This window comes from Ostrea edulis, chromosome 1 (assembly GCF_947568905.1).
Source record: "Ostrea edulis chromosome 1, xbOstEdul1.1, whole genome shotgun sequence".
In the NCBI taxonomy this organism is placed as follows: Eukaryota; Metazoa; Mollusca; class Bivalvia; order Ostreida; family Ostreidae; genus Ostrea; species Ostrea edulis.
The window spans coordinates 32628993-32654704 of NC_079164.1; the positions used below are offsets into that span (position 1 = coordinate 32628993).

Genomic DNA, 25712 nt, shown 5'->3' on the forward strand with positions numbered 1-25712 from the left:
TATGATATGGTGACTAGTTGGAAAGGATAATGCTTTAGAGCCCGGAAACCATATTGCTACTTCGATATCCAGTGCGCTTGACCTTTGGACTCCAAAATCGATAGGGAACATCTTCATCCCATGAGTAGTCCATATGTTTGATATGGTGACTGTAGGTGGAAAGGATAATGCTTTAGAGCCCGGAAACCATTGCGTCTACAGACGGACGGACGGACAGACAGACGGACAACCCAATTCCAGTATACCCCCCCACAACTTGTTGCGGGGGGTATAATAAACAGACAATGGGTGTAGTTATTAAAATGTATCATGAGACATAGAAGTATTAAATTCTGTAAGTACACAGTTTACCCCAGTGGACAAAACTGAACATCTATGAAGGTAGATGTTATCTCAGTTTTTCTTATCAACAGTAATTTTTTTTTTCAATTAGTACTAAACCTGTATTTTTAAAATAAAGTTTACACTTTAATGCAACAAAATAAAGAAAGCTGTAGGAAAGCGACCTTTCCCAACATTTTCACAAAATGCACTGTACAGTCTCTTTAATGTCCCATTATCAAAATTAATCATCATCTTATTAATTTTGTACATGGTAAATTGCTCTTATTTTAGTTGCAAAAAAGAGACTGTTTCTTTGAAGACTCGTACAGTACATGCTAAAAAAAAAGATGAATTTGCAATACACAGTACATTAACACTATACAAAGGACACAGTTATTTAGCACTTATTCACGATTTACAATCATCATTAATGTACCCCTGTTATTTAAAGTAAACAAATAATAATCCAATAATAATCCATAAATTCAGCTGAAAAAAATGAGATAATCTGTTTTGACAGTTGTATTGAAGTATCATGATGGAAATAAAATCACAGAAATGCTCCATATTCTCTGTTATAAGTCCTTTACTTCTCCTTGTTTAATGCTTGAATAAATTCTTCCAACTTCTCTTGTATCAGTCTCACTTTCTCTGTGAAAAGAAAATGTCAGTCCTGACATGATATACAAGCATCTAAGTATCATCAAAACAATATTACAAACTCCAGTGAAAATAAAATAGTTCCTCCACTGTGTATTCTTGGGACACCTTGAAATGACTACTAAAATGCTTACTCAATTCCTCTGCCAACTGAACTCTTGGACCTGTCAGTAATTTGGCCAAAGTTTCCCGGTCATCACCTAAATCATCTAAAACTTCCTTTATTATCCTCTCTAGTCTTCTAGCTACACATGAAAAAATAAAATAAAAGTACAATTGAGAAGAAATGAGATATCAAGGAAGTTCGCTTTTCAGCTTTTGAGCACAACTGTTCAGCATGCTATAACTGTATAGGTACTGGTTCAACAGTTATTTCATTGGTGCCAACATATTATGCATTCATTACTTAAATCTATCCAGCTGAAACTTTGTATTTCAATGAAAATTTTAAAATGGTTTGGAAAGGGCAATATTTTATGGCAGAAGGCTGGTTTAATTTAATGTTGCATTACTAGACTTCACTACAGGATATGCTGTTCACACATATAAATCAAACCGATCATGGTCAAATATGGAAAATACGAAGTGGTAAGATGAACCAAAATTGGTTCTGTCTTTTGCAATTGCCAGTGATGTAAAGCTAGGGAGACATTATTATAAATGTTCTAAATCTGCAAGTTTTTACTGTTTCTGTGCTATCTCATACATCTATAATATTTATGCCCCTTCATGAGTATTTCAACTTTGTAATTCATGATACAGGTAGTAGAAGCTTGGAGCTAATTCAAATGTTGTAAATTAATTTCATTGACATATTTTTCCAAACAGAACACTGATTCTTAAAAATGTCTTTATTAATTTACCCAAAATTTTGATAAAAATTTAATATTTTGGTTAATAATTCAAAAATTTGATCTATAACCACCACTTCCAAGCTCCATTTTATATGTTATGGCAAGACTTTGTAATCAATGTTCAATATGAAAAACTGAATTCTTTTAAAAACTCTTGAAAGTAGTTCCACCTTCCTGTGACATCATATGATTTTGCAAAATCATTGATTTATTTAGATTTATGCACGATATTGCCGAACATTGCGTCTTATCTGATAGTTATTATAAAAAATCTTGTTAAACATAAAATATTTCAAAAGTTTAAGTTATATATGAATGATCAATGATATATTTCAAAATAATGAATCCAAGGGCAAAAACTCAGTTTCATTGAATTCTTTATCAATGCGATAGGTTTCCTCTATTTTTCACAGAAAATTTGAATAGTTTTGTACAGAAACAGTTTCATGAATTCATTAGGAATACTATTATATCACTATAACCAAGTGTTAGTGAAATTTTGATAATGCTGTTTAACGGAAATTGCAATTTTCTGACATTATATGATTCTGTTTATGGATGTCTTGCATCTTAAAAAGTGTAATGACCTATATATTTTATTTAATAATTCAATAGTTTTAATTTTAATAAATTGAAAAAAATATACTTTCTATACTTTTATCAGATAATAATGCGAGTATGGCGTTACATTACATGCAAAACGCTCACAATATAATCAGACTTCTTAGATCCACGCTGTATACTCTGAATTACTATGTAACAACTGGACATTCAATGTTTCAGTCTTAATCTTATATACAGTTCTGATACAGTTCATGATGAGCTAGTGTTTGAACTCCACAGTTGAAATGAACAAGGAGCTTGACAAATCAGTAAAAAAATAATGGGTTTCAATTTTGTGACAAGCCCAACAAATAAGACTGAAAAAAATTGATGTCCCCCCTCTTTTGATTGAAAGCAGGGGACAATATAAAAACATGCTAGTGGCAGTCAAGGTGTGCATTTCATTTAGAATGTGTTTATAAAAATAACTTTTGAGTTACCTTCATTGTTGATGACTTGTTGTCTTAGGGCATTACTTGTGATTTGTAACATTCTCTGTAGTCTCCAGAACAGCACTATATCATTACACTCCAGCTGTAAACACAACTAAATATTACACTCCAGCTGTAAACATAACTAAATATTACACTCCAGCTGTAAATGCAACTAAATATTACACTCCAGCTGTAAACATATCTAAATATTACACTCCAGCTGTAAACACAACTAAATATTACACTCCAGCTGTAAACACAACTAAATAATACAGTCCAGCTGTAAACACAACTAAATATTATAGTTCAGCTGTAAACATAACATTGTATGGAGTTAAATATTCCCAAAATAATTTTTTTAAGCAAATTCAAGGAACAATGAAAAATTTATAAGTAAACATGTCAAGTTACACTGCAAACTTGTATTTACACGATATTGATTACAATTAATGCAGTATTACTAAAATCATCTCAATATTTAAACCATACCTATAATCTACCTCAGACAACATTTATTTAGTCAATTAATCATTAGAGACTTTGAGTTTTTATGAATGTCAATCTCAACAGTCTACCTCAATAAACACTCCCAGGTTCATGTGAATGTCAATCTCAACAGTCTACTTCAATGAACACTCCCAAGTTCTTATGAATGTCAATCTCAACAGTCTACTGCAATGAATACTCCCAAGTTCATGTGAATGTCAATCTCAACAGTCTACTTCAATGAACACTCCCAAGTTTTCATGAATGTCAATCTCAACAGTCTACTTCAATGAACACTCCCAAGTTTTCATGAATGTCAATCTCAACAGTCTACTTCAATGAACACTCCCGAGTTTTCATGAATGTCAATCTCAACAGTCTACCTCAATGAATACTCCCAAGTTCTCATGAATGTCAATCTCAACAGTCTACTTCAATGAACATAGTACTTCTGGTACCTAAGGAAGGGCCTTGTCAAAAGGAATACATATGTGAAATATGAAAGTCCTTGCACTAAGTGTTCAAAAGTTATGGACAAGGATAAAGTTTTTTCACGAGTAGGTCAAACTCCAAGGTGACAGTAATAAAGACAAAATTTTGGTACCAAACGAAAGGTCTTGCCATAAGAAATACACATGTGAAAATATAATATAAAAGCCTTAGCTCTAAGCATTCAAATTTTTTTAAGCTAAGGTTTAAGGTTGTTCAAAAATAGGTCAAACTCCAAGGTGAAGATCATGAGGTCAAATATTTTGGTACCAAAAGGTAGGTCTTGTCACAAGGAATACAAAGGTGAAATTTATATGAAAGCCCCAGCAATAAGTGTTCAAAAGTGTTGACCAAGGTTAAAGTTTTTGTGGACAGAGAGACTAACAGACAGATCACAAACTAAATGCCCGCGAATCTCCCATTACTGGGGCATGAAAATCTTTAAAAAATTTAAACCCCTGCTGGACTTGAACATGTGATCTACAGATCAGTATTCCACACGTTGACCTAATGAATTATCTAGCTAGGCAATTAGATTTAAAAGGAACATACATTATTGCTGATATTTAAATTTTCATTCATGTTTCAAAAAGGGAGTCGGCCATTATGACGATGTGTTATTCCTCCTGAAGAAATATAAATCACTGATGCGTGAACTAAATGGACAATAACAGCAACTGATGGACAGCCTATCAAAATGATAAATTTGTTTTTCTTAAAATTTGTTTTCTGTGAATTAAACCAATTAGCTGCTGAAAGAAAAAAATCCCAAACTTTAGCACCCACGAATTTAACCCCTTTACGTTACACAGTCCATGCTAAACAGAAATGCAATGGTTGTCAGCTTATGATTATAAAGGGATAAATTCTGGCTCTTTTTTTTTTTTAATATTTATACAGATAAAATTGTAAAAGTATAGGCAGTATATGAAATACTCAAGCCTGTTCTTCCTCACCCCCGAATCTGAGAATCCTTTCTGGTAGTAGTAGAATCCCTTTCTGCACTCCTGACACTGACCCAGTGCTTTGCTGAGGAAGAACTGTCGGTAAACATGGTACCAAGTTTCCCTTATCTACAAAAACCAACTGTGTTTAACATATAATCTCCGCTCTATATGGGCAAAAAATGGCACTCATAAGGCTCTGATTTCTTCAAAAGATATAAACTCTTACAAAAATGGTTAAAGCAAATCCGTGGGTAAAAAACAAGTTTACTTCTTCCCATTCTTAAAGAAGTAAAAATGAACAGTTCAACCAGATATTTCTATCAACATTATAATGAAATGGTTTTTCGGTAGTTTGTATAAAAAAGAAGAGTTTTCCAATAACTTTCAAAGAAACTTTCTTGTAGCGATAAATTCTTATACAAGGAGGCTGGAAATACTGTATATTAACAACACTCACTACATACAAATTTTTTTTTTGGAAAAAAATGCTGAAAATGAAAACTAAATTTATGTTTTCATAAGTAACATGAATACAATTTACCACATGTAATGTAAATTTATTCCCATGATTTCTCAATTATTTTAAAGTCCAAAACAATGAAGAAAAATTTGTATAGAGTAATCTAGGGAGGAGTAATATATTTCAACTTTTGCACATCAAAGAAAAACAAGTCCCTTATTGTCTTCTTTGTTGGAATCTTATATTTGTCTTTATTACAACCAAACTAAGCCAAACAAGAAATGTTTTAGAATACTAACTTCCCATGTGGCATATTAAAAAGGATCAACTTTACATTTAGAATGTCTGTAATGATAGTGAAAAATATGGGATATGAACTAGTTAGGGACAGCCAAAATATTTTTAATCTCTCGAGATACTGAGCAGACATTTCCAAATAACCAGTCAAACTAATGGGGACCATCTCCTCTTTACCGTATTACAGGGCACCAGTGTACCATGTTTGATATCTTTCAAGCAAAGGGTTCTCAAGATACAGAGTGGACAATATTTTATATCCCAAGTAGTTTGACCATTGATATTTGACTCTGTGACCTCAAAATCAATAGGGGTCATCTACTCCTTATGATATATCAGTGTACCAAGTTTGATGTCTATCAAATAAAGGGTTCTCAAGATATTGAGCGGATAGTATCTTATGTCCAGAGTAGTTTGACCTTTGACCTTAAAACCAATATGAGTTATCTACACCTTAAGTAGAACCAGTGCACCAAGTTTTATGCCTGCTGAGAAAAGGATTCTCAAGATATTGAGTACACAGTATCTTACTATGTCTAGCCTGACCCTTGACCTTTGGATCTCAATATTGATAGGTATCATCTACTCCTTAGGTAGAATCAGTGTGCCAATTTTGATGTCTGTCAAGGAAAGCATTCTCAAGATATTGAGCAGACAATATTTTACTATGTCCAGTTGGACCTTTGACCTTGTGACCTGAAAAATCAATAGGGGTCGTCTACTCTCGCAGGGCAAAGACTTACCAAGTTTGGTAACTGTCAAGCAAAGGATTCTTTAGGTAATGAGTGGACAAGACTTGGTCTAAAGACTAACAGGTGCTAAACAATATGCCCCCTCTTTTTTCAAAGAAGAGCATAAAAATTATATATATGAACCCATGCATCCATTTTTTTGGTTTGTATCAATTTTCCTTAATCACATACATATTAATTTTTGGTGATGACTGAGAAATGTGTTACCAATGTCAACACACAAAATTCAGTCAATTCATGTCCCCCAATGATATTTAGGCAAAGCTAAACATTCGAATTATCAACCAAAGGCAAATGAACTGATTAAATCTATTAAGGGTGCTGCAGCCATGTCAGAAAAAGACAGTGAGCTAAGTAATGCCATATGTAAAAGGGTTGTGTGATATGAATGCACCTATGGTCATTGAGACTCTTTATGTGAAGTTTCATTGTAAAAACTCAGGCAGTAGTAAAGATCTTTCGGAATTCAAGGTGTTACAAACAAACCCAAAAGAATAATCCCAGCTTTCACTGACATGGGGGATAACAAAAGAAAATCCCATTATGTCACAATGATTTGACTTACAAAGTCATTGGTGACCTCCACTCCACTGGTTTGGAGATTCCTACGGACAGTGGTCAATTCATCTGTAGCAAGGTTTGATTTGTGATCCTGTGGAAATCAAAATGATCAGACAAATTTATTCACCATTATAAACCTGGTCACATTATTATCCATATAAGAAATGTATGGTACACCTCATGATACATTATGTAGTACATATACCCGGTAGCTTGAAACGAACGTATTTATAGGGATTTCATGATAATTCAGACAAACAACCATTGCTCCTGGTGATCCGTCTGCGGCACCACAGTGCACTCTCGACTACACGTATATCACAACATACAAGGATCATTTTTCTTAATATACTCAATCATTGTTCACTGATTTAATATATTATTTGCTATATATTTTACTACACATTAATGATTTTTTTAAAACATGATTCTGGACTTTATAAATTTTTTAAAACAGTTCTGATTTTCCCATGCTTCCTTTAGATGGTGTCCAATTCATTGAGGTAATGAAGCTTCTAAATACTTACTCGTTCTGCAGACAATAACTTCTCCAACTCCGTTTTGGCAGCACTACGGTTTTTGTGGTCTTGAGATCTTGATTTCCAGCGAGTCCATTGTTCCCATGTGCCAGGTCCCGTCAAATCCTTCATCTTATCTTGTGCTACAACATCAATACATGTGCACAGGTAACCAGGTGTATTTATCTCAAAGGAATTCATTGTAGTGGAAAATTCGGTTTGAAATTTTCTTCCCCTTGGACTGCTACATATTTTTAATTCCCATCTCTTTGTGTCTCCAAAATGATAATGTGCGGTACCATTACTAACTTATTTGAAATAAATCTTTTAAAGCGACGTTTCAATTTCAGAGACTCAGAGTTGGACCAGAAACACCAGTGCTGCTTGTTCAACACAATGTTGTAAATGATTATGTTAATTATTTGAAAGTTCTCCTTACCAACTCTCTCTTCAATCCATAGACTTGAATGTTCAGATTTTTATATAATATTTAATAACATCTTTCTTACGATTTCATATGTTGTGATGGCTTCACTTTTCTAAGTTTTTGTGCAGTTGCTATTAAACGTATTTCTACCTTCCACAAGGGAGATATAACTCACGTACACCTTAGTAACTATAGTTTACAGGACGACTGAATAATGTAGTGATTCCAAAATATACCATGCTCATTTAAATGTAAACTTAATATACACAGTGATGATTTTGAGGTATAAGTATTGTCTTGTCGTTGTGTGTTAGAATCCTGGAAACTTTTACTTCTTTGAAGTTCAACTTTGAGAAATAAATTTCAAAATATCTATTTCTTTCTAGCATTGATACACTATTTTTGGAATATATCATTTCTTTATGCATGATATGAATAAAATGGGTTTACTGCCAACAAATATTTTAGTTAGTGTATTGGACCTTCTTGAAACAAATCTAATCTATAGATTTCTCCAAAACTTTTATCAGTTCTTGCTAGTCATCAAACCTATTTTTTGTGGAAATTTGAATAAAAATCTAATCTTTCTTTTACACACAAACTGATAGCAACACAAGACCTCAGCAGTTTTGTGTGGTTACAATAAATCACATACTTTGTTGCAGTCGACTTTTGACAGTGTCCTCCATGAATTTGACGGCAGAGTCCCATTGCTGTTTGTCAGACACTGAGCGATCCTCTAGGGTGTTCACCTGTATAACTCTCTACAACAGAACATTCACAATTATTCCAACTGCCACCTACGAACAGAGTATGCAACTTATATATCAATATTCGAATTCAGTAAATTAAAACATAAAATCTTATATAAACTACACAAATCTAAAGCTGTTCTAATGGAATTTGTATACCCCCCCCCCCCCCCCCCCCCCCCCCGGTACATCCAAACTCGGTATATTTGGGGAAAACTATATATTTGAACATCATATTCTGAATAATCTTTGATCCAGCTTTGTAAATATAGACATAAATACCATTCTAAACCAGAGTTGTGAATTGTTGGTCAAATGCGGCTTCCATGAATTGGAGGACGCACCCCGAGACGTGTCACATGATTAAGTTAAGTTAGTTTTCCATTACATAAAAACATTCCTTAAAGCTGACCTTAACCAAAGTCATTGAAGCATGAAACCAAACTTCATTATATCCAATACAATTTTCTCTATTTTCCTCTCATAGGGGAATAAATATCACTTCGCAATAAACATGAATTCATTATAAGCATGGTTGTCGTAAGCTTGTTTTTCTGTACAAAGTATCTCCAGAAGGCTCGTATTTTGTGGATCCCCATTACCAACTTTATATCCTCAAGGAGCAATGTACACAATAGTTCTTAATTTTGAAATTACAAAAAATAGTTACCCAGGAAATTATTGACCAACAAAAGTGTAATATATAAAATTGAAACTTTACAGTATTACTTTACAGTATTTTTAAGATTGAATAACTTTACAGTATTCTGAGATTGAATAACTTTACAGTATTCTGAGATTGAATAACTTTACAGTATTTTTGAGATTGAATAACTTTACAGTATTTCTAAAATTAAATAACTTTACAGTATCTCTGAGATTGAATAACTTTACAGAATTTCTAAAATTGAATAACCTGACAGTATTTCTGAAATTAATAACTTAATTGCATATTTCTAAGAATGGAAAACTTTACACATTTCTGAGATTGAATAACTTTACAGTATTTCTGAAATTGAATAACTTTACACATTTCTGAGATTGAATAACTTTACAGTATTTCTGAGATTGAATAACATTACAGTATTTCTGAGATTCTGTGCAATCAGTGCTTCTTGTCATCAGCGCCTTACCAGACTGTCCTCCGCCTTGCTATCCCACTGGTGCTTGTTTTTGCTGGCCTCTATGACAGCTAATTTCAGCTGGTCATACAATTCATCATGTTCTTTGTTTTTCTTGTCTTTCTCCACAATTTTTAGAAATTCATCATGCAGTGTATCCCAGCCAACCTAATAAATGTAAATGTTTACACAATGAAATATATAGTGAAATAATGACTCACTTATGGCCAGATACTGTACTTGTTTTATAAATGTGTGAGAAACAGAAACATACCCTTTACCATCATCTTTGTTTGAACTAAGATTAAAATAAAATCAAACTATGACATAAAGTCACATCCACTGACCTCTACACATTTCCTTGGAAGCATATGGTCAGCCCACTGTTTTAATTTGATGTCAACAGTTGTATTGAATGTTCTGAAAAATAAGGAAGTTACATGTTAACCAATAAACCACGGTAACACTTTATCAAAAGAATTCATGCTCCATAATTTTTCATAAAAAAAATGAGTCAATAAAAAACTTTCTACATTTTGTTCCTTTCAAGGTTTCATTACTTGTGACACCAAACCACCAACATGTCACATTTTCCTTAATAATTGATGTCATGTGACCCAATTTGCCCATTTCCATCGTTTAATTTGGCAAAACACAATATCTGTGCAAAGCTCTGACAGATTGATTGATTGATTACATATTGTTTAATGTCCCACTTGAGAACCTTTCAATTACATGGAGACGTCACCACTGCCGGTAAAGGGCTGCAAAATTTAGGCCTATGCTCGGCACTCATGGCCCTTGAGCAGGAAGGGATCTTTATTGCGCCACACCTGCTGTGACATGGGACCCGGTTTTTGCGGTCTCTTCCAAAGGACCGTCCCATTTAGTCACCTCTTACAACAAGCAAGGGGTACTGAGGACTTATTCTAAACCCTGATCCCCACGGAACAGGTCTGACAGAAAATCTTACATTTTTCCAATTAATGTTTAAAAGATGCTTTGGAATGTACTCTACTTTTGTAGGCAGAAAAAAGGAATAAAGAATTTTAAAACAAAATTCTGGAAAAACAAGATGTGTTTGGGAAACACTTATGCCCCCGCATGGCAGCAAAGTAATCTGGTATCCAACGAAAGGTCTTGTCGCAAGGAATACACATATGAAATATGCAAGCCCTATCACCATCCATTCAAAGGTTATGGCCAAGGTTAAAGTTTTTGCAGACAGACAGTTGGACAGACCAGGAACTATATGCCCCCAAATCTCTGATTGTGGGGACATACACACTACTTGCAAAACTTGCTTTGTGGGGGTGAATTGTCATGGTTTAAGAACAGCATGTCAGAGGAGTTTTTACACTTCATCACCAAACATCACAAAACTAGTACCTTGTACTTAAGATAGAGAGTGATTTTTAATCACTATAAATATGAGACCACAATGCACATGAATATAATCTATATACAATAGATTTTGTGATGCAATACCTCAGACAGCAGTATACTGTACTCTGTTGTCACAAATCAATACCAACACTTACCCAGAATTCTCTGTTTGTGCTGCGGGAAGATAAATACTCTCAAAGAAGTAAGTGGATGACTTCTCCCACAGTTTGTTGTGAAATGCTTCTTCCCTACAATAACCATATTAAACTTTACATTAAGAGGTTTGCACCAGTGTTGTGTTGCATTGTCATTTCCTTTATACATTATAGTACATGTACCTTACCTGGCATAAAACAATAGATACTTAACTAGCCTTAGACTCAGGTGAGTTGAAAACTACAAATATCTTTCTAATAAACTTATTTTACAGCAACACACTTCTAAACAAAAAATTAACACATTGTCTAATCCCAATCAAATGTGCATGTACATTTTGATTCTGCTATTTTATTTTTAGAAAATCTCCATTCTTCAAAATTTACTCTCAAAACAGAAACCAATCAAGATAAAGAAAATATGCACCATTGCTTGGGTGTAAGTTGACCAAGATTAATGATTTCATCCAGGATGTCCCCTTTCGCCTTCTCAAACAATTCATCCTACAAAAATTTTTTATTAAATTCAAAACATAGATCTAAAACAAGAAAATTAAACATACACTATATAATTTTTTTTTTAATTTATATTCATAAAATATGTACCCTGTAAGTGTTGAAACTCTATAACAGAGATCATGGACCTTAACAATCACCTGAGTTAGCATGCAACAATTATTCAATGGACTGATCAATTAAATGAAAACATATTGTCCTTTGCTTTCCAGATTCAGTGTTTTTAAAGTCCAAAAGTAAAAGAAAATTTAAAAAAAACCTATATTTTCACTATATGACCTAAAGCATCAGTAACTAGTCCTGGGGTTATGCAATTGGTAGTAGTTTTCATGCTCTTCATAAGAATACATGTAATCACTGGAACTAAGCTCTTTTTGGACCTGCACACTGCGGTACCACAAATAACGATATTCATAGATATGTATGGTATCACAGAGTTCCGGCCCAAAATGGGCTTAGGCCCTGTGCATATAATATTTTGTCACAGTCCACTGATATAAAGAGGAAGATTTTACTAGATAAAATATATGGCAAATTATTTTTATTTACAACTTTTATGGTTATAACGGTTTATCAGTTAACTTTTATGGTTATAACAATTTATCAGTTAGCTTTTATGGTTATAACGGTTTATCAGTTAACTTTTATGGTTATAACAATTTATCAGTTAACTTTTATGGTTATAACAGTTTATCAGTTAACTTTTATGGTTATAACAATTTATCAGTTAACTTTTATGGTTATAACAATTTATCAATTAACTTTTATGGTTATAATGGTTTATCAGTTAACTTTTATGGTTATAACAATTTATCAGTTAGCTTTTATGGTTATAACAATTTATCAGTTAACTTTTATGGTTATAACAAGTTATCAATTAACTTTTATGGTTATAACAATTTATCGGTTAACTTTTATGGTTATAACAATTTATCAGGTAACTTTTATGGTTATAACGGTTTATCAGTTAACATTTATAGTTATAACAATTTATCAATTAACTTTTATGGTTATAACAATTTATCGGTTAACTTTTATGGTTATAATGGTTTATCAGTTAACTTTTATGGTTATTTAAGAAATAAGGTATCATTTAAAAATATTTATCGGGATATAAATACGGGTTGGTACATGATCAAATTTTCCATAAAGCCCTTTGGGCTTTATGGAAAATTTGATCATGTACCAACCCGTATTTGATCATGTACCAACCCGTATTTATATCCCGATAAATATTTTTAAATGATACCTTATTACTTATATTTACATTTTTGGTTGGTAACATTGCTGAATTGTGTTAACAACACGTTTCCATACATTTCAAATTGTTGACGTCCACAACGAAGCGTCATAGATGTTCAAAATGACGACAACACAAAACAAAGTTCTATAAAATGAAGAACTGTTTTAATTATTAAGACGCTAGAAAGGAAGTATATCAACATATACTTATACATTAACTCGGGAGTATATAATGGAAAACTCTTCCATATGTCTAATTTTAGGGGGTGGGGGAATTATGATTTAAACGGGGATGCGCAGTGTTACACTTAGAGTTGTGATGCGCTTTGACTTTTGAAAAGTGAAGACGTTGAAGACCGACTTTGAAAGATATTCTGTGGATATTGCGGAGTTAACAGAAGACTGAGATGGAGGAACATGAAGAACAGGGCGGCAGTCGTCAGGTGTAGGCAAATCTTTTATAGACAGGACAGAGGACGCAGCTCAGATGAATCTCCGGAAAGAACTGAACATCGCAGAGAATGTGGAACTGCACGAAGGTAAGGGACGGTTTGGATTTGGATATGTAATTGTTGATAAACATGAGCTCACTGAACGCTTCTTTTGACTCGATAATTTTTTGTAATAGGTTTTTAACGACGCCTCGCTTCGATGTCCCGACATAAACTTGGAAACCGACATCAAGCACTATGGCTGCTGTGGCACGGAAGCAGTGTGGTGTGTAGGTCTTAATGCACTTTGACGACTTATCGGCCATACATCCTGTGAATGACCTTTTTGCTAAAGCCTAATGTCATCGTCTAGCAGTAAGTACAATTCCGCATCACCGAGGACCAGGGTGAAGTTGTAGCAGACGAAATTTTAGACATACATTAGGCCTAGTAGGCTAGTAACTAAAGACATTGTTTACAGAAATGTTTTTATCAATTATTGATGAAAGTTCACTGCTTGGAATACAAATAAAACCGTAAATACATATTGTGATGTTGATTTCATCTATTGAAAGATTTCTGTAGTAAGTGAGAGCGATTGCTAGATGTGTATTGCCTTAGTAAAAGTAGTACCTGTTACCTACTTTTAACAAATGTTCATACGCACAGCCGTGACCTCTGTTGACCCCGTAGTAGATTTATCCAGAAATAAATACGTATTGCTCGTAATAGTGTTATGTAGGAGAAAACAGTTGCAAATGTAAATATAACGGTTTATCAGGTAACTTTTATGGTTATAACGGTTTATCGGTTATAATGTTGGAATAAAAAAAAACCACCAGCTGATTCGTATTCAAAATCATTACAAAAAAATGTGGTTAAACATTTTCTTTTAAAACATAAAAAAAAATTCATAAAATTTAAATATTCTACTAAGACCAAATGTTTAAAAACCCATGATATGACATTTCTGGTACAGGTAAGTAACAAAAGCAATTCAGAATAGATTTTAGCTTAGTTATGACAGATAACTGAATAAAATTTCATAAACTTAGGTTTCCTTGTTTACATCAAGTAATTACATGTGTAATTACATGTGTGGTTTAGTTAAAGCAGGTGCCATACAAATTCGATACAGTCATCATACTAAGCCATTTAAAATACTTGCTTGATGGTTTAAGGAGTGAATAGATCATTTGAAAACATGTCCCCAAATTATCTTGCATGTGTAAGCCAGTACTAAAATTGTTGTCCTTTCATCCTCACATAAACGGAAAAATATAAATTTGGACTTTTGCATTGCTGATGAGATTGTAAACGTTATGACGACAAACAAGGAGGACAGGGACAATTCTGACAATGACGATTAGGGAAATCCAAAGTTTACCATAATATTACTCTTTTATCTATTTAGCTTTGCCCTAGAGTCTGAGTCCCTGACACAGGTGTAAGGAATTTCAAAATTTTGGAGGAGGGCCCATGCTCTTTATAACCAGGCACACACTATTTTTTCACAATGCACAGAAGTAAAAAAGATGATTTTCAAAGATTAAATACATTTTCCCTAAATACCCATTTGGGCCTCGCCCTAAAGCCTGGCTTTGGAGTCATGAATTCCACAATCTTGGTGGAGGGATAAATGCTATTCATTATCATAACCATGCCTATAGTTTTCCTGCAAGCTGTGCAGAGTGAAGAAGATTCACCCAGCATGAGTTACAGAGCCCTTATAACAGAACCCCTAACCCAAGCCCCTTGAATTTCACAATTTTGGTAAAGACATCCTTGCTCATCATGACTTATATGCTCAGTTTCTCCGCTAGATGACCAAGAGTAAAGAATCTTTATAGTTTGCTTCATTTTTTAAGATGTTGACACCATCCCTCAGGCCTCAGGTGCAGTGACCATGAACTTCATAATTTTAGTTTCCCTTACCCTATTAAGATATTCCATACCAAATTTAACAAAAATAATTCATTTTCACAATGAAAATATTCTACCTAAAATGATCCTGTTACAAAGTCCTGACATTATCTGCTAGTCAACCAACAAATGTTTCTCTGATTATTTGAACAAGGATTTCATTCCTTTTCAGGGTACATCTCAAGACATTCTGGAATATTTGTGTCAAGTACTGGGTATAATGCTTCTACAATTGTTGGTATCTTAATGGACAGACAGACAAGGGGATCTTTGTGTATCCGTCAAACTCTGTTTGCTTGAGATATAACAAGCATTGTTAGACTATACGTATAAATAACCTCACCCTATCCAACTCTCTCTGTCTAGGGAATGTGTTTTTCCATTCGGTTTCCAAGTTAAATCTTGTTGCTGCAAAGTAATATTAGTTGAAATTCAATACATATCATCTAATTTTACATTCAAGTCAGGTACATTCAGTTTCTCTTGTTATGTATAAACATAATCAGAACTTCCGTATCAATTTGTGAAAGCTTTGGGTATTAAATAACACACACACACATGTATGCAGTGATATAACTTAGACAGCATGCATTTATGGACGGAAATTCAATTTTAACCCAATTTAGTTATGCATAGACAAAAATGAGGAAACATACGGAGGGTGTTAAGAATTCATAGACAAAAATGAGGAAACATAAGAAGGGTGTTGAGAATTCATAGACAAAAATGAAGAAACATACGGAGGGTGTTAAGAATTCACCTTTGAAAGCATCTGCTTGTTGTTCTACAGTCTCTCGGACCATTTTCCAGAAAAGCTCCGACACAGCCAGACTCATGCTCTGTGTACCCATCTGAGTGGGCTTCAGCACGCCATCCCTGATGGATAATTCAAATATCAAAATCTCATGTTCTTATAAAAAAATCTTTACTGCTCTCAGTGCTCAAGAGATATTAATATCTGTCTGATGGACAATTCAAATATCAAAATCTCATGTCCTTATAAAATATTTTTACTGCTCTCAGTGTCCAAGAGATATTAATAATCTGTCTAATGGATAATTCAAATATCAAAATCTCATGTTCTTATAAAAAATCTTTATTTCTCTCAGCGCTCAAGAGATATTAATAGCTGTCTGATGGACAATTCAAATATCAAAATCTCATTTCCTTATAAAATATCTTTACTGCTCTCAATGCTAAAGGGACAGCAATATCTGTCTGATGGATAATTCAAATATCAAAATCTCACGTCCTTATAAACTATCTTTACTGCTCTCAGTGCTCAAGAGATATCAATATCTGTACTAACTTGAATAATCGGGAATTCCTAAAAAACGTTTCTTCATGATTCTTTATTTCTTGAATACTGTCATTTTGATTGCCTGTAAAATACAATGTTACAAATTAAAAATAAAATCTTAATTTTTGCCAAGGAACTAAGCAAACTGAAGTACATGCATCTGGCCATATTTTCACATTATTTGTACAAACAAGATGTACTGTGAGCAATGCTCACTAAGAATACCCCCCGCTTACCCCAATCTCCCAAAGGGTGTTGTTAATAGGTATAAATTACCTCTTTCCTGAGTGTAAAAATATGGTATGCATTTGTAGAAGAAAATGGAAGATATAGTCCGAACACAAATCCATGGCATAAACCTATAATTTTGACCTTGAGATCAAAGGTCAAGGTCATAAAGAGGTCATGAATGTACATGACACATCGTCTCATGGTGATACACTCATGTGTCAAATATGGTATGCCTATGTCAAAGAACAAAGAAGTTATGGCCCGGACACGAATCCATTATAAAACCTTTACTTTTGACCTTGAGGTCAAGGTCATATGGAGGTCATGAAGGTACATGACACATCGTCTCATGGTGATACACTCATGTGTCAAATATGGTATGCCTATGTCAAAGAACAAAGAAGTTATGGCCCGGACACGAATCCATTATAAAACCTTTACTTTTGACCTTGAGGTCAAGGATCAAGGTCATATAGAGGTCATGAAGGTACTTGACACATCGTCTCATGGTGATACACTCATGTGTCAAATATGGTATGCCTATGTCAAAGAACAAAGAAGTTATGGCCCGGACACGAATCCATTGTAAAAACCTTTACTTTTGACCTTGAGGTCAAGGTCATATGGAGGTCATGAAGGTACATGACACATCGTCTCATGGTGATACACTCATGTGTCAAATATGGTATGCCTATGTCAAAGAACAAAGAAGTTATGGCCCGGACACGAATCCATTATAAAACCTTTAATTTTGACCTTGAGGTCAAGGTCTTATGGAGGTCATGAAGGTACATGACACATCGTCTCATGGTGATACATTCATGTGTCAAATATGGTATGCCTATGTCAAAGAACAAAGAAGTTATGGCCCGGACACGAATCCATTGTAAAAAACCTTTAATTTTGACCTTGAGGTCAAGGGTCAAGGTCATATGGAGGTCATGAAGGTACATGACACATCGTCTCATGGTGATACACTCATGTGTCAAATATGGTATGCCTATGTCAAAGAACAAAGAAGTTATGGCCCGGACACGAATCCATTGTAAAAAAACCTTTAATTTTGACCTTGAGGTCAAGGTCATATAGAGGTCATGAAGGTACTTGACACATCGTCTCATGGTGATCTACCTGTGTGCCAAATATGGTATGCCTAAGTCAAAGAACAAAGAAGTATTGGCCCGGACACGAATCTGCAGACAGACGGACGGACGGACCTACAGACAGACAGACAGACAGACAGACAGACAGAGTGATTCCTATATACCCCCCAGAACTTCGTTCGGGGGGTATAATTACAAGTTTGTACGATTTTGATTGATAAATATTGATTGCAAACTTAAGTTCATTTAGAATTTTACTACATGCACTGGGATATTAACTTAAATTTTTCTGCAATTTTTAAAAAAATATATAATAATTCATGTCTCCATTTTACACTTCAAGCAGCACCTGCTAAAACTTTAATATTGCAAAACAGGCAATTGCTTAAATTTTGGTTTGGTGACCAGTAAACTTTAGAAATGGAAAATATGATTCAATATCAAAGATATTTACATGTGTGTAAAACGTCTCATATCCCCATAACCTCATGAATTTAGAAATCATATACCTCGTCCTGTCACTACAGCGAAATACCCTAAAGCCTTCATAGGAAATAATCTGCCTTCTAATATGGATTTGATCTACAATAGAAAATTAAAGGCCATTACATTTATTTTCATTCAACAGTTAATTTTTGGGTAGACTTCCTGTCCCTTTGAAAACTGGAGAGCAAAAGAGATTTATCTATGTAGAAAAAAAGCGGTCAGAACAGGTAGGGCAACAAGGAAGTCACCTGAACATGCCTTCAGATATGCTTTCCACACACAGAAATTCAAGAATAGTAAGAAGTGCAGAAAAAAGGAAAATACACAGTTTTCATATCTTGCAGACTTAAAACAGAGCTACATGTATAATGATGAATTCTTATTAATGGACTGATCACTAAATGACCTCTTACCCTATGTGGATTATACAGATTAGACTCCGCCAAGTCGACTTTCGTCAAGACAAATATCGTGCGTTTTCCTGTCGGGTCCATCTGACTGACTAGGTCTGTTACGTTACTTCTCTCCGCATCAAGAGCTCCATCTAAAATTTTTACCATTAATATTTCAATTTCCCCCCCACCTTAAATAAGGAATCAGTTGTCAGCTCTTTGCAAAATAATGAAAGTACTGAAATAATCGCAGGTTTAATTCACTCTTTTTCAGTGTTTATTAACGTTAAATACAATGATTTCTATCTTACCTTGAATGCATAAAATAATGGCATTAGGGTTTTCCATGTGACCCTTGACCATTTTACGGATGTTATTCTTAGTCTCAGGTGCCATTACTGAAGTTTCAGTCTGAGGAATACAAAGAAATACACATTACGATGACCAGAATACAGTCAACATAATTTTCCGGGATAATGAAATTGCCAACTTTAGTTCTCGCAATCGTTTCTGTAGCTTATGTTTATTAGTTAGTGTAATATAAATCAGTGTTGAAAGTTGTTTCTCGTATATAAATCAACACTGCTAGTCTGTTAAAAAATCAAGTCTCACAAAAACTTCTGAATCTACAGTATGCAATAAAACTGTTTACAAAGAAAACTTTGGCAAGTTTCTAGTAAAACTCTAAAATGTCTCTTTGCATTCTTTTTTCATTTGAAATTAAATTTTTTTAAACTTCATTTTTCATGAAGTTAAATTTGGGCTTAATTTTGCAATTTTTTGCCGTTTTAATGATTTCCTCTATCCTTCGTGTGGTCATACATGTATATATATAATAAACCACCTTTGACCACCTTTAGCGCCATATTTTGGGGACTGGCATACTAAAGGTGTTCCATAAAGTTACAGACATACTGACCCTGTCAACAGTGACTTACAGATATTATGCCGGGTAGATCCACCAGTACCATCCTCTGAAGCCCAGGGCCTTTCACTGTCATGGATATGGACTACAATAAACAAGGACGTGATGAAATTATCCGAGTCTAGAAGGATACTGAATGTACACATAAAAAAACAAATGCACTTTTTTCATTGATAATCTCTCTTCCTTTTCATTGATAATCTCTTCCTTTTTATTGATAATCTCTCTTCCTTTTCATTGATAATCTCTCTTCCATTTTATTGATAATCTCTCTTCCTTTTCATTGATAATCTCTCTTCCTTTTCTTTGATAATCTCTCTTCCTTTTTATTGATAATCTCTCTTCCTTTTTATTGATAATCTCTCTTCCATTGTCATTACCTCTACCAAATATTATACAAAACTGTGCAATTCTACAAATCTAAGAAATATTGCCTTTGAAGATGGCACATATAAAATCTGTTTAATGTTATAATGAAGTATAGCACAGTGATAACACAAGAGATCTATGGGTTAAATTGATCATCTAATCAGTTACATCTGTCCATGTTAAGCTTTGAACCTTTATCATACCCCCCCCCCCCCCCCCCCCCCCCCCAGCACTCTGATAACCCCGACCTGGGACAGACAACCCTGGTAACCCCCTGACCCGGGACAGACAACCCTGGTAACCCCCTGATCCAGGACAGACAACCCTGGTAACCCCCTGACCTGGGACAGACAATGCTGGTAACCTAATCAACAGATAATCCCTTGCTAATCCCGATCTCACCTCCTGGCTGACTGTTTCTCCGTCCTCAACGCTAGCTTTCATCCTCAATTCCACTTCTTTCCTCAGTGCTGCCAACTACAATACAGAAAATCTTTTAGATTCATGTAAAGAAAAAAAAATGCTTTAGAAACATATATACCCCCATGTGTGGCAATGTTAAAATGGATCAACTTTAAACCTTTAAAAAAAATTATACATTCATGATCCCCAGAATCTACTTACATCACTTTCTTTAGTAAGATCAAACTCCCTGGAGCTGTCCTTGAATGATGCTATGTGGTACGGACCCTCACTGAGGGTCACCTTCACAGGTGACCTTGTCATCATCTCACCAGATCCCCTTTTAATACAATCACGACTCTATCAAAACTTTTCTTAATTCTATGACATTGCTATATTTTTGCCACAAAAATGCAAACAAAAGGCCCACAGGCCTTATTGGCCATCTGAATATTAGTTAAGAGCATCACTAGCCCCAAGGGCTATGGAATCTAGAATCATTTTTCTGTTCTGCATCTAATATTTTGCTGCAGTATAAAACAAGATGTGTTCTTAAAACACAAATGCTCCCAAAGGTGCTCATACTGATGAAAGACTTTACATAGTATAACATATGCATATGTTATATTTAAAACACTACATGAATATTTTGGAACAGTAATAAAATCAGAACCCTGACATTGCAAATTTCACAATTTTGGTACATCCTTTTCTAATTTTCAAAAATAGGCTTTTAGTTTTTGTTTTTACAAAATCAAAGAAGTCTTTCAAATGTTAAAGATAATCATAACTAAGACAATTTTGGCTCCAACCTGAAATCAAAACCCTTACCCCTGGGATCATGATATTGTTCCATCTAAATATCTAATTTAGTTCAATTTAGTATCATCAATAGCACTAAAGATATTTTACACATTAACACTATATGCCAAGTTTGACCCTGCCCTGGAGTCAGAACCTCTACCCCGGGGATTATGAAATTTACAGTTTTGGTAGAGGCCTTCCTGCTCCACATGACTATGCATTTAGTTTTCCTTACAGATGTGTGGTTGTAGGTAGAGAAGATGAATTTTGAAATTTGGTCAATTTTTGCCCCACCCCTAAGGACCCAGGGAAGCACGAGTCCTGAAATTTACAATTTATGTTCCCTGTGTCCTAAAGATGCTTCATACCAAATTTGAAAAGAATTGGAATGGTAGTTAATAAGAAGAAGTTAAAAATGTTCAATTGTGAAAGCACGATGGATGATGCACAGACACAAACCAATAGCAATAAGTCACCTGAGTGACTCAGGTGACCTAATAAAAATCAATGTAAACTCTACTGCACCGTCAGGTACTTAGAAAAATATTGAAACTTCCACAAAATAGCAAACACTATGCCTGGTTCACAATGGAAGTAATGAGTCAATGTTACCTAGGAAATATACGAGCTTGTACAATCATTTCCAACACACTGGTCTTTCCTGAGCTCTGGTCGCCCACCACAACTACCTATAAAAGAAATCAGTAAATCTTAAAAATACTATACAGTAACAATGAAATGTGCAAGGAAAACGATTTTTAATTATGAAAGTGACACTGTGCTTGAAGCGCCAACAAAAGGGCACCTAAATTACAAGTGATGCCAGTCAATTCGGACATCTTAAAATCCGTAATTCATACCGTATGAGTATGTCACAAAATTTGAAGTAATTTATTTCCAAATTAAGTTTACTAAAACATTGCTCTTATTCTCTTAAATTAAGTATCCGGTTTCATGTTGAAAACAATCCATATTCACGTACTCTGGGCAGGTTGTCCTGTGTGTTGTAGCTGGAATCATAGCGTTCTAATTCATCCAACACATCCGAGTACATGTCAATTAGGCTCTTCTGGAGAAAAAATTCTTTTGATTTAATTGATGGCATAGGCAAAAGCTATATATGACACACACAAGCTTTAAGCATTTTTGATCTACATCTTTTATATATTTTCAAATTCAGAAAATTACCGTATATCAGGTTTTTTCCGCATCATGTTTATTCCGCAAATCAGAACTTAAAACAGTATATTAAATTTACCCGAATCAAATTTTCACTATTTCAAAGTCATAGCGAAAATATAATTCACGATTATTTAAACTTATGAAGGAGTTGGGGGGAAAGGCAAGCATTTGAACATATAACTCGTAATTTTTTATGCAAAAATTCAGTCAATGAAACGATTTACAAGATTTCTGAGTTACTGTTGCAATTATATTCAATATGGATGATATTCCTGCTTTTCTGAATCCATCTCTGACGATTTCGGGTTTTGTTCGCACGTAATCATAGAGCTTTGTCAGCCATTTTGCTCCAAATGGCTTCTAAATCGAACTTCACCGCGTCAATTTCGGAAGAGACGCTCAGTTGATCACACTCCTGTGCTGCGAACCAGTTTTCAAAAACAATTTTGCACTTTTGTTTACACTCAAGTATATTGTAAATATGTACAATTTGGAGAATCACTGTTCGTTAGCTATAATAATACTAATACAAAATATTTATCGATAATTATTTTCAGTTTAAAACGGCTATAAACCATGTACCGTTACATGCATGAGTAGCTCAGGTATAATTATACATTGATTGAAGCAAAGAACGTGGCCCAATTAAATAGCTTGTCATTTATAAGATAAACACCGAGGCTTACATACCTGTAACTTGGCGCTTATTGGATATAGGGGGAAACAAAGCACACTGAACACAGAACTGTCACCGCACTATTACCAGAATGCTATATACACATGTAACTCTATTACAAAAACAAAACTTTGAATCAAATTTACGCAGATTTATTTTCCACGATTCGAAAATTGTCACGAATAAAGCGGAAATTAGATACATGCGGAAAAAACCTGATATACGGTATGATATTTTTTTAAAATCTTGAATTTTCTATAATTCATTAATGTTAAATTTGAAAAATATGTATCAGTATTAATAATCATTAGATTAATTTTGGAATGAAGAAGTACAGATTTCTGATACCCTCATTGATCTCTTGCGTCCACTTTTATCCTCTTTCAAAATGAGACTTTTACGTAGATCCTTATTTTCCTTCATTAGTCTATCTATTTCTTTCTGGTATCGGATCTGAAAATTTACATAAAAAGTATAGACCTTTATAAATCTGTAATATTTTGTATAAATTCAATTTTGAGAAATAGGGTTAAAATGCTATTGATATACCTTTCTGTACCCAACTTTTGCAAATTATTATTTAGAAGTACTTTTTTGTTAAGAGATATGATGTGTACTACAAACAGAATTTGTGTGTAAAACATACATCAAACAATATACTGTAACGGTGTCCTTCAATTCCTCTCTAATTAGGTGGTTCCCCTTTATCTCCGTGATGATGTGATGACAGTACATGCCAATCAAGGCATTGTGCTGCCAATTTTTTCACATTGTATTTGCAATGATTTTAGTGTTAAGTTGTAAACAAGTTTGCTGCATATTCTTTCATTATTTCAGATTATTAAAGTATATTCACACGGCTTGAACTGCTACCCATACCATCCATACTCAATCACGAGTTGATATTGGTTTTTTCAAATATCAAACTGAGAATTATAATGTAGAATAGTTGCAAAAATGCAGATTCTGTTTTTATACTATAGATGGAAGTTAAATACATGTATATTTGCATTTAGTATGTATCAACATGATTAGTTATTTTCATGTATAAAAGTCACGCATGTACGGTGTACCTGTGTAACATTGATTCTTGTTGCGATGCCATAGATCGTCATTGATATAAAAAATTCTTAAACTCTGGGTAGAAGCTAGAAAATTACTGTTTTAATTAAGTACATTACATTTTTGTGCATGCAGACATCCGTAATAAACTTTGATGTCACTTGGAGTCCTGTTCTGTCATTAGCAGATCAAAATAATAAGTGCGCAGGGCCAGATCAAAGGGGAAGTAACGAACTTGAATGCTTTTGTCCTCCAGATATGGGCTCAGTTATTTATAGAATATGAAATATAAGGCTAAAGCATTATTTTTCTCTGTTACAGGTAGTGCTTGATTGTTTGCTATTAGTGCACGTGGTATACAATTTTGTATATTTTTTGTAGTCCTGCATTTTTTGAGTGAACATATTTTATTGACAAAACATCAATAGGATTGGGTACATTTCTAAAACTTAGATGGCCTGATTACTATACATGTAAATATTTACAAGTACATGTACATTAAAATTTAAATTTTAATGCATTGAAATGCACATAAATGGTAACACTATCATCATTTATCTAATAAAGCAAATTGCTAATGTTTATTTCTTATTACACATCAACTTAACAAGCATATTCATTACTTTAACATATATTCGATTCAATTATCCGGATGCTTCATTTATCCAGACACTTCATTTATCCAGATGATTCTGCTAGGAACCAAAATGTCTGGATTAATGAGACTCCGCTGTATATTGCTACAAATAAGTTACTGCAATATGCCTAAATGTCACTCAATCTGACATCTAAGGGAATTAACTCTTCCATACAACGAAATATTCACCTGAATTTGAATCATCTCCTCCTGAACTTGCTCGAGCCTCTCTTTCTCTGGATTCTGCAAAACATGGAATCAGAAGCCTATTAATCACCATGAATGAAAACAAGTAATGCATTGTGTGAAACACATTTACACTGTAGATATCTTATCATTATATCCCAATAGCAAGCAAATATATAGCAAGCAAATGCATGTCTATCTTTTTGAATGATCTTATGAAATATATTTTGAAAATCATGATGGGAAATTCATGGTGAACACACAATGTCTCGTCATAATTCATCTTTAAGTGTAGTATGAACTTCTAATATCAATATGATAAAGTGATGGCCCACAGAAATGTTATTTTTAAAAACTTTTTCACTGGTGACCCTGACCTTGGAAAGCATTTGAACAAAATATCTGAATAATGAAAGTGACGATTCTCTTAATTTTACCTACAGACCCTCCAAACATCTGGGTACCCCTGATGTGTATAAAAGAGAAAGGCTTATAACTGTCTTTACAGGGTACCCAATCTCAGCTTTTAAAAAAATAATCAAATAGAGGTTTAATAAATGTTTAGAGATTAAAGCAAAAATAGGGGGAAGGGGGGGGGGCTGTCATTATGTTAATATGT

General features: G+C 34.0%; 1 protein-coding gene and 2 long non-coding RNA genes across 4 annotated transcripts in view; 2 read left to right on the forward strand and 1 right to left on the reverse strand.

The window, feature by feature from the left end:
• LOC125659891 (uncharacterized) overlaps positions 1-8267 on the forward strand; it is an 11974-nt gene extending 3707 nt beyond the window's left edge. The window contains exons 2-3 of the long non-coding RNA XR_007364258.2: positions 7351-7553; positions 7736-8267. This is a non-coding gene — a long non-coding RNA (uncharacterized LOC125659891). The remainder of the gene's footprint in view (positions 1-7350; positions 7554-7735) is intronic.
• LOC125659875 (dynamin-like 120 kDa protein, mitochondrial) overlaps positions 1-25712 on the reverse strand; it is a 33695-nt gene that overhangs the window by 1262 nt on the left and 6721 nt on the right. For both annotated transcript variants that reach the window (XM_048891679.2, XM_048891671.2), the window contains 24 exons: positions 25097-25150; positions 23557-23661; positions 22333-22419; positions 21963-22039; positions 20769-20886; positions 20547-20621; positions 19789-19860; positions 19162-19261; positions 18872-19002; positions 18482-18554; positions 16648-16720; positions 16099-16214; positions 15682-15746; positions 11654-11730; positions 11227-11319; positions 10033-10105; positions 9698-9853; positions 8468-8576; positions 7395-7528; positions 6872-6958; positions 4807-4923; positions 2882-2975; positions 1119-1229; positions 1-975 (listed from right to left, as the gene is read on the reverse strand). The exon at positions 1-975 is cut by the window's left edge and continues 1262 nt beyond it. In XM_048891679.2, the coding sequence (XP_048747636.2) occupies positions 911-975; positions 1119-1229; positions 2882-2975; positions 4807-4923; positions 6872-6958; positions 7395-7528; positions 8468-8576; positions 9698-9853; positions 10033-10105; positions 11227-11319; positions 11654-11730; positions 15682-15746; positions 16099-16214; positions 16648-16720; positions 18482-18554; positions 18872-19002; positions 19162-19261; positions 19789-19860; positions 20547-20621; positions 20769-20886; positions 21963-22039; positions 22333-22419; positions 23557-23661; positions 25097-25150 (2262 nt within the window). In that variant the 3' untranslated portion in view covers positions 1-910. The remainder of the gene's footprint in view (positions 976-1118; positions 1230-2881; positions 2976-4806; positions 4924-6871; positions 6959-7394; positions 7529-8467; positions 8577-9697; positions 9854-10032; positions 10106-11226; positions 11320-11653; positions 11731-15681; positions 15747-16098; positions 16215-16647; positions 16721-18481; positions 18555-18871; positions 19003-19161; positions 19262-19788; positions 19861-20546; positions 20622-20768; positions 20887-21962; positions 22040-22332; positions 22420-23556; positions 23662-25096; positions 25151-25712) is intronic.
• LOC130048716 (uncharacterized) lies at positions 12946-13957 on the forward strand. The gene is made up of 2 exons (XR_008797372.1): positions 12946-13523; positions 13613-13957. It is a non-coding gene; the product is annotated as an uncharacterized LOC130048716 (long non-coding RNA).